The following is a 16,728-nucleotide window of genomic DNA, read 5'->3' as shown; positions in this document are numbered from 1 at the left end:
ACTACATGACGCATTTTGTACTGAATGAATGCAGAAAGTTTGATTTTGATGTTAGCCCCCAACGTAATAATATTAACCTGATATTATCCTAGCTTAGATAACACTTGTCTTTATCTTTTTCTCTACTGCTGATGCTTCTTCACAGTAGGTGACAACATCACCATTTATTAATATTGGGGGAGATGATGTAAGAATCATTAAATTCAACTTTTTGTTCATAAAAATCACTGAAATGCCTCTGTATTTTATAATCAAATTATAAATTTTCCTACATGTACCTAGCCAAAAAAATAATCAGCAAATGCTTCAATTTCATACTCAATTCCAGCTCCAACACCCCCCAAGTGACCAAATGCTCTGTTTGGCTGGTACATAGGATAACTTAATAGCCACTTAGGCCTACTAGCCAGACTGGTGGTATGTTTGACTAGTAAGATTAACAGCCATATTGGCTGGTGATCAGTAAAGTTAATTTAGAGGCCTCCAGCACACTATATCATAGCATTTTATTGGTGGTATGGTGTGAAAAAAAAAAAATCTTTCATGAAAGTTTAATACATTATGGTAGTTCAAAGTACTGTGAAGAGCAAGATAAACTATTTACCAGATACACGGGATGTTATGCTAAAATGCATTAAAATGCAGGAAATTGCATCTAAGAAAAGCATTTTTTTCTGGGGGAGGACCCCCCTGCCTGAATGAAGTGTCTCATATCTTCCCTGTTGACATTTGGCAACCCTAGGTGTAGGGCAGACTATGCAAAACAAAGTAGCCTCTCAGATGGGCCCGCCGGCGACCCCGTTGCTTTGCCATGCCAAGTTGTTGCGCCGTGAATTGCCATAAGTTGCTACTCAATTTTTTTTTTTAAAGGTTGGCAGGTATGTGTTTGATATACCCACAAAAACTGAAAAGGGACTTGTGCTTCCTATGAGGACTCTTGTGCTTCCTGTGAGGACTCTTTTCAGTGTGTTCTATTTTTATTTTCAAGCAAAATAGTAAAATGGCCCCTGCTGGAAAACAGCCCCCTCGATTCTAATGAATCTATTCTCTTAATCAACTTCAATCTCAAATGTAAAATATAGGCCTATTTCAAATAAATCTACAGGAAATGTATTTGACAATGCATCGCAATAAGATAATATTTGATGTTCAGATGTTGTCATGAGTTAATTTAATTTGGTAAAATGGTACAAACTGCACACAAGTATAGTGTTTCCATGAGGTCTTTCACATTGGAAAGATTGGACAAGGCAGCATGGAATTTCCCAAGTTATAACTAGACTGCATTCCCACAGAAAATGATAAAAATGCTGTGTGTGCTGAGTGCTAGCATATTTAGCATAAACCATCTACTCTGAGCTACTGCATATAACATGGAAAACAGTGAAATAGCCTAACAGACAGTCCAATAAAACATCTTAAAATAATTAACCTTATTAGTATGTTTGTTAACCTACTTTTGTTGAGTAAGACTAAATTTGTACTTAATCAGTTCATTTTGTACCATAATTAGCATTTTTAAGATAGTTTGTATAGTAATCATATCAGCTAACCTGCTTCAGTTTAGACATATATATTTAATTATATCACATTAACATAACATAATAAGCAATATTACCATAATTGGTAGTTTAATATCATCATTAAACTACATTGTCACAGTCCCTATATCTCTTTTCCATCAGGGCATAAAAACAACATTAGCTATTTACCTCCACCAAGGAGGTAATGTTTTCGGTCGCGTTGGTTTGTCTGTCTGTTTGTCAGCAGCATAACTCAAAAACTAAACATTTTTGGACAAAACTTTGTGGGTTTGTTGATAATGACCCAAGGAACAAGTGATTAAATTCTGGGGGTGATCCGGATCACAAACCGGAACCAGGACTTCTTTAAAGATTCTGTCTGCAGGATAGCTCAAAAACGAATAAACTAATTTGACGAAACCTTGTGGAGTTGTTAGTAATGACCCAAGGAACAAGTGATTCAATTCTGGACCGGATCGCAAACTGGAAGCAGGACTTTTCAAAAGATTCGTCACTATCTTGACGCCCCGTAGTGACCAGAAATTGCGGGGACTCCACAAAAACAAGGCAGAAAGACTTAGGTTGTAACATTGTCAAATGGATCAAGCAGCATCCTTGGCGAAAGTCTGCGCTCTCTGAGTGCTTCTAGTTACATTTTATTTACTGAATAAAATTTAGATAGTTAACAATTTAGTATTATTAGCATGGTTAGCAATACCTGTCAACCAACCTTAGCTAATGTTAATTTAAAACACTTGGCTACACATTTAACATTGTTGCTATTTAACGTTATTGGCTTTTTTATGTTTCAAATGGGCCCAAATGATTACATTACTGGCAGTTATTACGTTATGGGCACCGTTATTACATTATCAACGCTTTTTTTTAGAGTAAGGCCCATAATGTAATAACCTGCCCATAACGTAATAACTTATTACGTTATGGGCAGAACGTTATTACATTATGGGAAGGGAAGTGTTATTACGTTATGGGCAAGTTATTACATTATGGGTTTTATTACGTTTCAAATTGGCCCAAATTATTACGTGCAGTTATTACGTTATGGGCAGTTATTACGTTTTGGGTTCTTACAGTACTTAACATGTTTTTCAATTTGAAATACCACAGGTATTCCTTTTAATTTCTATTAACCATGTAAAATAGCAAGGAAAGATTAGAAAAATATGTTGATTGACAGTTTATGACTGATACAATAGAAATGGTAGGCCTGTTGATATTACAGTGAGATGAGAAACTTCTGGTAATTCACACTAGGTTAGTGAAAATTGAACTGTTGGAAGGGCTGTTGATAAATAGAATAAAATGTTTAAAAAATATATTTGAATTGCTTCTTTGGAACAGTTCACATGGTGAAGTGCAGAGAGGTGTATGGCCAGTGAAAGGGGTTTGGCGGGCCGCATCCGGCCCCCTGGCCTTAGTTTAGGGACCCCTGGCCTATAGGCACAGGTACGGTTTAATGGTGCATTCCCCAGAGGTAGGACCTTCCCAATAGGCAACAAGGAGCCAACCAGCAAGCTAACCAAACTACAAACATGGAGGGACAAAAATACATATCCACTTCTCAAAGACGTCAGCAATGTAAACAATGAGGTGTAAACAGCACCATGCGTTTTTTTCATTTAGCAGCATTTCATCTTTGAAAGAGGCAATGCCAATATAACTATACCTTAGAAAAGTTAACGGGTGGTTTTGCAACCTGTCCAAATAAACTCTATTTGTCCATAGAATGATGATTGCTGAGTAATGTGCAACATAAACTATTCCCGTGCGCTGCCATTGCTGTGATGACATCACGTTGTCAATGGGACGAAGTCGGTTTGCTTCGCTTTTGCCCCAGCTCGCGACTTGAACATTCCGCTTCAACAGGCGTTCCAATGCATTTCAGCAAGTAGGAGGTCAGAAACATCCCATCTCCCAACCCTGGGGAATGCACCATATGTATATATAATTCAACAAAAGTGAAGCAAAAGTGAAGCAACATAAAGTCCAAAGCTTCTGGGCTACAGCACAGCAGTGTGCAGGGGAATAAACTCCAGAAGAAGTACAGTAGGCTAATAGCCTAATTGACACGACGTGGATCAATGACAATCTTGACATACTGTGCAAACGAAATGTGAGGGATTTGGGGCAATAAAAAGGCTTGTTGACAGTGTGATGAATAGCCTATAGGCTCTGTGATGGGGAGGGTGATTTTTTTTTGGTTACACCTCCTACCCAAACCACAAGTCTGGCTGCGACCGATAATCTCCACAATGAGGGGGGAAAAACGAAAATATAATATTAAATATGCTATATGCACAAATAATATTTAGAGTTTATATCAATCAGACATTCTATTAGGTTAACAATGTTATTCTATAGCCAAATGAAGTGCCACCCAAAATCGTCTGGCACACCCTCTGGTGGTGCTGCGGCGTATTGACATGGACGAAATGTTCACAGGCACTTAAGCGCTTTTTTAATGATAAAACGGACAAGGGGATATCTGGTGGATACTGTCACTGTATAAGGCCATTTAACTTGTTGAAATTGTAGGTCTAGAAAGGTATTATTAGAATCTGACCTATTCTCTGCAGTGCTTAGATCTTCACTTGTCTCTAGAGCGCAGGGACTCCCTCTATCAGCGTCAGGTTCTAATTGTGTTTAAAAGAAGCTGCAGTTATTTTTTACAATGTTTCCTCAATTTTTTTTTAACATCTCACATTCAAATTATTGTATTGAGGTTCTTAAAATGAGATTTAGTGGTGTTTAACCTGCAAGTTACACTTAAAGGCACTTCTGTGTAGGTGTGGGAATATCTAGTGCAAACATGAACATTTGTATAACAGTATGCAACATGTAAGCCTTCTATATTTGTCACGCTATGGCCTTGAGAAATTAGCAGAAAAACGGTGGCTTAACAAAATTGACACCCCCTCCCTTGATAAAATTGTCTGTAACTCGGAGGGGTACCACCTCATGTAGCCTCTGCACCGATGGGCCGATTCACTCATTGCTGAAAATATTCAAATACATTATAACACAATTGCTATGATATTGCTGACAGGTTAGTACTTGGTCATTACAATTTTAGGGACATTAAGGTTTTAACATAGGCTTTGTGCGAAGGGGTAAAAGCTTTCTCTTGGATGTCTAAGGAACACCTAGAAATATTTGCAGAATATTTTGACATGCAAGTGTGTGGAGATTTGTTCAATTGTTGTAGCATTACCAACTATTGATTAATCTACAGGTGTAACACTGTGGAAACGTGAGGAGCTGAAGAACAATACTGAGGAACACCAACAACAAAATACAGAATTCAATATCACGGCATCAGACTCAATTGATGAGAAGTCAAATTCATTGAATGTATCTGGATCTCTGAAACTAAGTCTCCTTGGAGGGCTGGTGGACGTGGCAGGATCAGCTAAATACTTCCAAGACACAAAGAAATCTCATAAACAACAGCGGCTCACTCTCCAGTACAAAACAACAACAAAGTTTGAAGCTTTGTCAATGTCTCATGTTGGCCGTGGGCAGGTCTCCCATCCCAACGTTTTTGAAGATGATACAGCCACACATGTTGTCACAGCCATCTTGTACGGGGCCAGTGCTTACTTCATGTTTGACAGAGAATCTTCCAACAACGAAGACAAGAAACAAGTAGAGGGGGAGGCCAAACTGTTGATGGATAAGTTGAAATTTCTCAAAATAAATGCAGATGCATCTTTTGACATGGACAAAAGAGAGAAATCTGCTGTGGAAAATTTTTGTTGTACTTTCCATGGTGACGTACAGCTACCCAGTAACCCATCATCATTAAGGGAGGCTGTGGATTATTACAAAGATCTACCAACACTTATTGGAAAAAATGGAGAGGATGCTGTTCCAGTCAAGGTGTGGCTGTACCCTCTGGTGAAGCTGGACTCAAAAGCTGCAAAACTACAAAGAGACATCAGCACCAGTCTCATCGAACGCTCATCAGAAGTAATAGAGCATTTAAACGAGACAGAGATGAAATGCAATGACCTACTGAAGGACACAGCAGCAACATTCAATGCCATGGAGGAGAAAATTGAGACTTTTATGCAAAACTGCCATCAGTACAAGCTGGAGTTTGTGCAGAAGCTCGGGTCAGTGCTCCCCTCTATCCGAGGGGGTGGGAAAGAGGAGAGTGCCCTTGAAGACATCCTTAAGGCTCATGAGAAATCGCCTTTCAACAGCAAAGATCTGGATCAGTGGCTAACCCAGAAGGAAAATGAATCAGACACAGTGAATTCCCTCCTTAAGCAGCTTCAGAAGCTAGGAGCAAAAATTGAGGACAACTTGGATGACCTTTTGTCTGATTTAGACATCACAAATATTGTCAGCTTCACATTTACCTCTATAGAACAGCCTGATAGAAGCCTCATGAAACAATCACATTTCCTTTCACCAGCAGGGATGATGAGTCAAAGCCCAGATTCTGATACTCCACAAATCAGAAATACAGACTGGCTCTATGCTGATACAAGACAAAACATGAAGAAACAGTTACAACTGTTTGGAAAGTTGATGAAGCTGGCCAACAGTGATGACACCAAATTCATAGTTGCATCCAAACACAATGAGCGTTATCCTGGAGCCTGCATATTCTTATATGAAGATGGGAGTGACAAGCCTGTCCCATTCACCCCTCCATCCAAACCTGCCTCTCCAACTACTTGTGATAGTTCATGTGACAGATTATCAGTTGGGGTATCAGGCCCAGATTCTGCCACAGTAGAGTATCGAGTCGAGTTCAGAAAGAAACAGGAGACTGAATGGACATCTTACCCTGTACAGGAGATTCATGGAACAGTGCTTTTGTCAGGACTGAAGCCAGAGACTGAGCATGAGATCAGAGTCACAGCTGTCGGTAAACGCGGCTATGCTGTCAGCAGTGATGTTGTTACTGCTGTAACCAAAGCCCTTAGCCCACCAATCAACGTTAAAGTAACACAAGTGAAGGCAAACTCCATCACATTGACCTGGTCATCTCCAGAACAGTATGAAGATCTTAAACAGTACATCATTGAGTATAAGGAGGAAAACAGTGATTGGCACAAAGATCACACCAGAGAGAATGTGAACATATTTACTTTGAAGAACCTGAAATCGAATACCACATACTGCATTAGGATGTGTACAGATGCTGATGAAGTAATGAGCAAACCTAGTCAAGAAATAAAGATTAAAACGATGAAACAAACACCACATAAAGATAAGCTTACTGTCCTCCCAGGTACCCCACCAGTATATCTGTTAAAGATGAAAACAGGACCAGGTCAGGTCAACAACCCTTCAAACAAAACCATCATGCTTGTTGGTGTCACTGGATCTGGCAAAACGACCCTCATCAATGCCATGGCCAACTACATACTGGGTGTTGACTGGAAAGACAACTGGAGATATAAACTGATAGATGAAGAGAACCATAAATCACAAGCACACAGTCAGACTTCAGAGGTGACAGCCTATCAGATTCATCATGAAGATGATTTCCAAATTCCTTATTCAATCACAATCATTGATACCCCAGGGATTGGGAACACCAGAGGAATCAAACAAGACGAGGAGATCAAAGAAAGAATAAGACAGTTTTTCTTGCATAGTAATAGCATTGATTCAATTGATGCAGTGTGTTTTGTAGTGCAAGCTGCTTTAGCCCGTCTAACATCAACACAGAGATATATCTTCAACTCCATCCTCTCCGTTTTTGGGAAGAACATTGTCAACAACATCATCACTCTGGTCACTTTTGCTGACAATCAACATCCGCCTGTACTGGAAGCCATCAAAGAGGCCAACATTCCATGTGCCACACAAGCAGATGGGATCCCTGTCCATTTCAAGTTTAACAACTCTGTTCTCTTTGCAAACAACACAGGATGCAGCAATGGTGAGGTAGACTTTGATTACATGTACTGGCAAATAGGGCAGGACAGTATGCATAGGTTCTTCACTCAGCTAGGCACAATGGAAACCCAGAGTCTGACGCTGACAAAGCAAGTTCTCCAAAAACGTAACCATTTGGAGGAAGTTCTTAAGGAAGTACAGCAACTCATCGGAAAGGAGTCATCAATCATGGAGGAAATGAATGCCAGGCAAACTGAACTGGACAACCACAAGAAACAAATGAAGCAAAACGAGGACTTTGAATCTGTACTAGAGATTAAGAAATCTCAACATGTTCCCACTGAAACGGGAAAATTCGTCACCAACTGCCATACATGCAACTTTACTTGCCACTACCCCTGCTCCACATCACATGATACAGACAAAGGTAACTGTTCTGTGATGGCAAATGGAAAATGTACAGTTTGTCCAGGGAAATGTGTGTGGAGTGTTCATTTCAACAATGATTACAGATGGGAAATTACACTTGAGGAAGAGAAAAGGATACACCAGGACTTGAAAGATAAATATGAAGAAGCAATGAGAGAGATGAAAAACACAGAAAAAATTGTGTCCGATTTGGAAGAGGAACATCGCCAAGTGCAGAGGAAGGTGGTAGAAGTGATGGAAAATATAACGGAATGTTTGCAGGATCTGAAGGAGATTGCACTCCGGCCAGATCCTTTGTCTACTCCAGACTACATTGACTTGCTAATAGAGTCACAGAAACAGGAGGCCAAACCTGGATTTCACCAGCGCATCCAAGAGTTACACGATGTAAGAGAGGATGCTATTCTCGTGCAGCAAGTGGTAGAGAAAATCACTACAGAAGTAATGCCAACATGTCCATTCAAGATAATTGATTACTTGTAACTTTTTACGTAGAGCTTCTCATTATATTGTAGCGTCGAGCCTCCTGGAGTGGACTGTGTGTGTGTGTTTCCCTATAGGATTCCCTCTCTGTCTATCTGTATGTGGGAATGGTGAAGGTGAGTGAATGTCTGTGCGCGTGAATGTTGTTCCCCACTCCCTCATGTGTCTTCTAGAATTTTGTGTGTGCCAATCAGTTTTGGGGTGGGTTTTGATTTTGGGGAGGTGTCCGGGCGGGAATAATTAAGGAATTAGATAGGACGGGTATTGATAAGGGGCGGGGTTATTGATAAGGGATCGATAACGTTTGAACTGTTAATCAGAGCTGAGGAAAACTAAATTGAGGATATACGTGTGCTAGTGTGGGTGGGAGTGTTTTGAGATTACTGAAGTGTAGTGTTTATTGTTTTTGGGTGGACACCTCCTTTTGCCCAGGTTTAGACTGTGAAAGGGCAGGTAATAAAGAAACCGGTAAATTGTATCTGCTACCTCCCGTCATCCTTTTGAAGTGGCTACCGCTTGGCGCTACAATATGCTTGTTACTAAATTGGTAAAGACCCAGATGTACTGTATTATGAAACACTAAACACTGTGTATCGTTTGTTGAACAATACTTAATAAAGTGATAGAAATGATAATTTATTGATCAATACAATGCATACCCAAAATGAGTTTAGAACACATCTCTCTACAGTGTTGACACTCAAGACATGTATTTACATGTCCTGGCCATATACGTAATTAGAATATCATGAAAAGCTTGTTTTTTTTCCATAGTTCCATCAATAATGTTTAAATTTTATGACTTCTAGATGCATTGCTCACATTTTGAACTATTCAAATCATTAATTTGTTTATTTATCTTTTTTTGTAATTTACATTTTATTTTTTCCACAAATACATGGAACAAGACACACACTGAACAACCACAGGTGAACAGGGAGGACTACAGACAGACACAGACTAACAAAGCTAAACACTGTACAGCATATCTGTATGAAAATGAGTGTAACTGTATACTTGTGTATACCACTGAATGTTAACATATCCCAAAAAAAAAGAAAGACAGAGAAAGAAGGGGAAAAAACAACTGAAAAAGTATGGCCTATGGCTTACTGTAGAATGTCTAAATAAGGCCCCCAAATTTTCACATAGACATCCTCCTTGTTTATCATTCTGTAGCACAGCTTCTCGTAAGAGGCAATCTTGGACATTTCGTTAAACCATTCCACCATGGATACAACTACTTGTGTTTTCCAATGGCGTAATATTATCCTACAACCAGTTATTAGAGCTATTCGACACCATGAGGATTGGTGGGAATTTAACCCGTTCCCCTGTGGTACCACACCTAAGAGACAGAGTAGAGGATGGCGTACCAGAGCAGTGGTCAGCAAGTTGTTGATAAAAGACACTATCTCAGACCATAATGGATCTATCATGGGACATGACTCAGTGTTGCATCTCCAACACACATCTGAGTCTCTAAGCCCCAACCTTGCCATTTTTGATGGGGTCCAATAAATCCTATTGATAATTTTATAACGCATCAACCATGTCTACATTTCTCTTGAAACGTTGTACCATGACTTGATTATTTTCCCTCATGTTTCATCTGGTATCATTTCTCCCAAGTCCAGCATTTTTTTAGGCCCCCATAACCTGGAGGTTGGGATTTCCGTAACATCCTGTAAAAGCCTGATGATTTAATTGAGAAAGCATTTTCTTGTTCCACTCTGGCTTGTAATTCAGTAGCAGGTGCAAGTGGTGACAAAAGTGTGACAAAATACAGCTTCTTAACTGTAGGTATTTCCAAAAATCCTTATTTGGAAGACCATACTTTGCTCTTAGTTGTTCAAAGGAAAAGAAAGTGTCTCCCTCAAATAAATCTCCAATGTAGACAATTCCTAGCTTGACCCAGTCAGGCCAGGAGAATGTCCTTTTACCTATCTTGAGGTATTTATTGTGCCATATGGACGTTTGAAGAGTAAAGTTTGGGTGTAAGCTAAGGAGTTCATGAGAAGCTTGCCAATTCTCCTGAGAAAAGGCCAGTAATGGATTATCATGAGGAATCTTACCACTTGTTTGTGTGAAAACGGCCTGTGCCGGGTATGGATAGTTAAGGGCCCCTTCAATAGACACCCAAGATGGAGCCATATCTGCAGGGATGTACATCTTAGATAACTGCTTCAGACAGAATGCATAGTGATACCAGGCTATATGAGGCAGACCAAGGCCACCATCTTCTGGGGCCGCATACAGTTTTGTTTGGTTTACATATGTTTTTTTTTACCTGCCCACAGAAACCCATACACCGCTTTATTGTATTTTGTTAGAGTAGTACGTGGGAGGTTTAATGGTAGCATATTACTTATATAATTAACTTTAGGAACTATTATCATCTTCAAAATATTTATCTTACCCAGAAGTGATAAGCCTAATTTAGTCCAGTTTTGGAGTATGAGTTCTATTTTCTGAATCAGGGGAAGGAGGTTGACATCCATGATGTCATTTAGTTGTGGGGTGATTTGTATGCCCAGATATGTAAGCCCAGAGGGCTGCCATGAAAACTGCCAACCCTTTCTGACAGTTGGGGGGCAAACTTTAGATAGGGGCATAGTCTCAGACTTCGACCAGTTGATTTTGTATCCAGACATCAATGAAAAAGAGTTGATCAAGGTGAGAGTATGAGATACTGTGGTTGACGGGCGCCTGCACAGAAGCAAAATATCATCTGCATACAAAAGCAATTTGTGCTCTTCACTCCCATTCGTAACACCAACTATATTGTTATTTTGCCTAATGGCAATAGCCAGTGGTTCCAGGGCCAGGGCAAATAACAGTGGGGATAGGGGACATCCCTGCCGTGTCCCTCTATGAAGCTGGAATGCAGTAGACTGTCTGCCATTTGTCACAACAGATGCCTTGGGATTGTGATATAGTAACCTAATCCAGTTAATGAAGGAATTTCCCAGTCCAAATTTCTCCAGCGTCTGAAACAGGTATGGAAACTCCACCCTGTCGAATGCTTTCTCTGCATCTAATGAGAGAGCTACAGTTACATCTGGTTCCCTACCAGCTTGCCACATCAAATGAAGAAGCCTGCGAAGATTGTCAGATGATGTCCTATTCTTAATAAAACCTACTTGATCAGGGTGGATACATTTTGGCAATAATCCCTCTAATCTGGTAGCTAAGATTTTTGCAAGTAGCTTAGCATCAACATTTATTAATGACACTGGGCGATAGTTGCCAGAAAGTTGTGGATTCCTATCCTTTTTATGAATTAGAGTTATTATAGCTGTCTGTATACTATCTGGGAGACATCCTCTAGACAAGGCATTATTGTAAACGTTCAGTAGTCTTGGGGCCAGGAGGTCTGAAAAGGCCTTGTAAAATTCTGCTGGAAGTCTATCTTCCCCTGGAGATTTCCCGCTCTGTAGTTTCTGAATAGCCCCTTTAATTTCCAATTTGTTCTTGTTCATCCTGTGATAATGTTGGACATTTCACTGTAGAAAGAAATGTGTTAATATCTTGAGGAGCAGGTTTATCTGATATAAAGATTTTGATAAAATGTGACAAATAAGTTGTTGATGTCTGTATAATCTGTTTTCAGTTCCCCCCTGTCTAGGGCTGCGTACTGAATTTCGGTCTGGTCCTGGCACCGACCGAAAAGCCACATAGTATCGAATATCAAAACAAAACAAAAAAATCGGTGCCATATTTCGATACCTGTTGTGCGTTTCAACAGTCCCTGTGTCAATAGTAAATCTGTGAACCAATAGCCATGTGGTCAGGTGAAGTTGTCATTTGTGATTGGCTCCGATGGGCCTGGGTGGGCGGGACGAGCACAAGACATTTCAATCATTCAAAAAGTACTAGCGTTTACTCGAACAGCTGACAGTTGGTGAGGCTACGTTGTAGTCTAACTTGGTTGTAGCTAGTTGCAGTTAGATGAAGTTGCAGTTGTAGCTAGTTGCAGCCCTGATAGACATGCTGAGATCTAAAGTGTGGTTAAACTTTGCTCGTGTGGATGCAAATAGAGCCAGATGCTTTATTTGTGACAAAGTTGTCCGTGCGAAAGACGGCAACACGACTTGAGGAAACATTAATGCACCAAATCAATGTAGGCTAAGAGCCGAAAGCTGCGCTGAAATTTACAAGCCATGGACAAATGGACATTAAAAATATTGTTGTTTGAAATGAATTTGTATTTGTTAATAAGTGTTTCTTGAACTTAATAGAAGATTAGGCCTATGCGTTGCTGCCCTGTTTGTCTCTTCAGGCAGCGCCTGGCGCAGGCACGGCTCAATCAGTAGAGTCCTGTTCAGTTGACGTTGAGGCTGTGTTGTGCTGAGGTGTTAATTTTGTCCAACGAAGACGTGTGTGTTTGTGCAGTCATGATAATAGTGGTACCGTCGCGCCAATCTTCCTCTGATGCTGTCGTTTTAAACATCCTTGAGTGTGCACTGTCCTCTCCACTTACGCACGGCTACTGTAGTTTTGATAAGAATCAATGTGTGGCCGATCGCTAAGGGATTTAAAGTGCGAAGATTTGAAACTTGTTCCCGCGGAGGGCAACGCTAAAAGACCCAAGTCGACTCGACATCCTTTCCATGAGATTCGTTAAGACAGCGTTAAGATAGCGTCTCCCAGACATCCCCATTTCCAAAAACCCATTACAGGGAGCTGCTTATCAACCCCGTACACCCCGACCAACACATTCGCAAACTAGAATGGGCACTCGGTAGAGCGCAAACCTTCGCCTACGCCACTTCACAAGTGTGTCGTCCAGTCTGTATAAAACGTAAGGTTACGACCGTAACCCCCGGTTCTTTGATAACAGAGTGAGGTGTTTCACTATGGGAATCGCTTAGGGCGTGACCAACTTACGGAAGCTCTATGACATTACGTCTGTCGGAGACAGACAGGTCGACTCGTTCGGGCTCCGCCCCCTAGGGTATACCCAGTCGACCCTCCGGAATTCCATCATTCACGGTTTCTTCCCCACCTCACACCTCGTGCAAGGAGGGAAAGACAGGTGAAACACCTCACTCTGTTATCAAAGAACCGAGGGTTATAGCCATAACCTAACGTTCTTTTTCTAACTTCGCTCGGTGTTTCACTGTGGGAGATATAGCCCACTCCCGTATTGCACGCACCAGTGTAGAGTCTACTATACCCTCGCTGACGTGGCGTGGTGCTTAAATCACCGCAGCTGAGTCTACTCCCAGGACTGCGTGAGCTAGGGACGGCCCCAAGACGTCCAGTCTATAGAAGCAGGCGAACGTGTTCCCTGAGGCCCAGTTCGCTGCATCACATAGGTCCCCTATTGACACACCTCTGAATAGTGCCCAAGAGGTGGCCATGCCTCTGGTTGAATGAGCTCTCAGGCCATCTGGGGTTAAGGAGCCCTTACTCTGATAGGCTGTTGCTATAGACTCCACCATCCAATGTGTCAGTCTCTGCTTTGACAGAGGCAAGCCTCTGTGCTGAGTTGCCCAAGATATAAACAGCTGATCGTGTCTCCTAAATTCAGCTGTTCTCCGAATATAAATTCTTAGAGCTCTAACCGGGCACAAGCAGTTGAGCTCTTGACCTTCCTCTGAAGTCTCCAACTCCACTGTCTGACACTTATAAGCATAGTCTACCACTTTAGGCACAAACCCCGGGTTGGGTCTAAGGCGTACCTTCTTAAAGTCATTGGCAAATTGTAAGCATGAGGGCTTCACTGAGAAGGCCTGCAATTCACTCACTCGTTTCGCCGTGGTCAAGGCTACCAATAGGGCCGTCTTGATAGAGAGAAACTTAAAGCTCACCTCCTCCAGAGGTTCGAAGGGGTGGGCGCATAGGGCGTCCAGAACTAAGGCTAAGTCCCACAGCGGGACCAACGGTCTGGATACCGGGCGTTTGCGTCTTGCGCCTCTCATGAAGCGACACACTAAGGGGTGCTGTCCCGCTGACTTCTCTCCAAAGCCTACATGGCAAGCAGAGATAGCTGCTAGGTACACCTTTATGGTGGAGAAGGCCTTACCCTTCTCCAACAGGTCTTGTAGAAAACTAAGAAGCTCTACCACTGAGCACTGAAAAGCTAAGATGTCCTTCTGTGCACACCATGCCTCAAACACTCGCCATTTACAGCCATATAGATTCTGGGTAGAGGAAGCTCTAGCTCCCTGTATTGTTTCTATAACAGCTGGGGGTAGGCCTACAGCGTCTAAGTTCCACCTCTCACGGGCCAAGCCCATAGTGCCAGTCTGTCTGGATGTGGGTGATAAATTTCTCCTCTCGCCTGAGAGACCAGGTCTCTCCGAAGAGGTAGGGGCCACGGAGGGCCCTCCAACATCTGCACAATCTCCGCTACCCACTGTTTGGATGGCCCTGTTCCCTGTTTCTGGCCAGTGTGGGGCATATTAGACTGATGGGAGGGAATGCGTATAGCAGGCCGTTTGGCCACTGGTGAGCCAGCGCATCCACACCCAGCGGTGCATTTCCGTCTGTTAGAGAAAAATAAAGAGGGCACTGAGCGTTTTCTCGCGAGGCGAAGAGATCTACGGTGGCCTGTCCAAACCTCTCCCACACCTGGGCTATTACTTGAGGGTGGAGAGTCCAATCTCTGTATAAGGGGTTCCCTCTCGATAAGAGATCGGCGCCCCTGTTCAGTACCCCTGGTATATGAGTTGCGCGAACTGACAGGAACTGTGCTCCGCACCAGAGCAACAGTCGTCTCGCTAGCCTGTGTAGCTTCAGTGATCGCGTGCCGCCCTGGCGATTGATATAAGCTACCACTGTTGTGTTGTCTGTCTTTATTAACACGTGATTGTTTCACAGCCCAGAACACTGCTAGAAGTTCTAGATAGTTTATGTGTTCTGTCTTCAACTGTTGAGGCCACAAGCCGTTGACTGTCCTGCCCCCCAATGTGGCCCCCAGCCCTGTAGGGAGGCATCTGTTGTCAGTGTCATTCTCGACGACACCCCCCCCAGGGGTACACCTGTGGTCAGTACTGCTGGGTCCCTCCAGTATCGGAGGGCCACCTCGCATGCGCTGGTCACTTTGACTCTGCGGTTTAGGTGGCGACGGGTGCAAAGGCGTAGAGCACTGGTCTCCAAACAACGGCCCGCGGGCCAACTGCGGCCCGCGGGCAGCAAATTTCTGGCCCGCCATGAGGTCCTTAAACATGAAACCATAAATGCGCCTATTTGTGGCCATGCGCGATTTTCGATCACAAAAACGTCAGTTATCTCTCCTAAGCATTCACAAACAGTTAAATCTTATAATAACAGTCTCATGACAGACATTGAGGGAAAATGGTGAAGTGCAATCTGTTGTCTCCTAGACATCTAGAGAAGCCGTTATTCATCATTGCGTTTACCTCGGTCATCAGACCATTCGCAATTGTGCGGTATCGAAGCACTCTCCTCTCTTCTGGTTGAAAATGAGGACAATTCTCTCCTTCCCTATTTTTATGTATTTAGCAGGCCAAATACATTTTGTCTTTTGTTTACTCACATTTATGTGAAGTTTGGATGACAATTATCCCGTATTTTGGAAGTATCATTTATGCAAGGTAGTAGCCTGTCTGCCGCATCTATCGTGACAAACCAATCGTTGGGGCGAATCCACTGACAAAGTACCTTGTGTGTCAACATACGGAATGTGTATTTGCGAAGGTACCTGTTTAGCACGCGTAGGTCCAGTATTGGACGAAGTGAAGCGCTCCCCTTCTTTGGAATGAGAAAATATCTGGAGTAGAAACCCTGGTCTCGTTCTACTTCCGGTATTATTTTGATCGCTCCCTTGTGTAGAAGAGACGAGATCTCTTCGTTCAACACTCGAGCAGACTCTCCGTAGACTACTGACATTAATACCCCTCCGAATCTCGGAGGTTTCTTGGCGAATTGTAGTCTGTATCCCTTCGTAACAGTATTTAAGACCCACGGGTGGGCTGTTACTGTGAGCCACTGGCCCCTCTGAGCGCTGAATGAGCCTAACATGTCGCTCTTTGATGACGTGGCTAGCGCCTAGAGGCGCGTAGAGATGACGTCACGCGTCTCTCTGAGCGTGCGCTCCCTATTGTAAAGAGTGTTCTGCCCCCTAGTGGGGCTATGGGGGGAATACACCCAATTTTCGTGTTTTTTTGGGGGAACACATTTTTTTGTGGTACAGTCCCCCTCGGCCCTAGGCCTGGATGCGACTGTGGACCTTTTAATTTGCTTAGAACAGAAAGTGCTTGGCGACACATATTTTCTCTCTGGGGAACAGCAGAGGTTTCGAACCTTTCCCCTATCCTTCTCCTCTTCTGTGCTGGTGGAGAGGAAGGAGACCTTGGGCTTGGTGTGTCAGGGCCGGGGGGTATTCTTGCCCCCCTGCTGGGGCTGATGCCTGGTCTTTGCTGCCGCCGCGGCGAAAGATGGC

General features: G+C 42.7%; 1 protein-coding gene and 1 pseudogene across 1 annotated transcript in view; one reads left to right on the top strand and one right to left on the bottom strand.

Annotated features, from left to right (window-relative positions):
* LOC134444915 (verrucotoxin subunit beta-like) overlaps positions 1-8,315 on the top strand; it is a 42,281-nt gene extending 33,966 nt beyond the window's left edge. The window contains exon 2 of the mRNA XM_063194093.1: positions 4,777-8,315. Within this exon, the coding sequence (XP_063050163.1) occupies positions 4,777-8,315 (3,539 nt within the window). The remainder of the gene's footprint in view (positions 1-4,776) is intronic.
* A 5,201-nt stretch (positions 8,316-13,516) lies between these two features.
* On the bottom strand, positions 13,517-15,354 carry LOC134444914 (uncharacterized; annotated as a pseudogene).
* Between the last annotated feature and the right edge of the window lie 1,374 nt (positions 15,355-16,728).

This window comes from Engraulis encrasicolus, unplaced genomic scaffold, assembly GCF_034702125.1.
Source record: "Engraulis encrasicolus isolate BLACKSEA-1 unplaced genomic scaffold, IST_EnEncr_1.0 scaffold_84_np1212, whole genome shotgun sequence".
In the NCBI taxonomy this organism is placed as follows: Eukaryota; Metazoa; Chordata; class Actinopteri; order Clupeiformes; family Engraulidae; genus Engraulis; species Engraulis encrasicolus.
The sequence above is the reverse complement of the archived record's forward strand: the minus strand, read 5'-3'. Positions and strand labels throughout refer to the sequence as shown.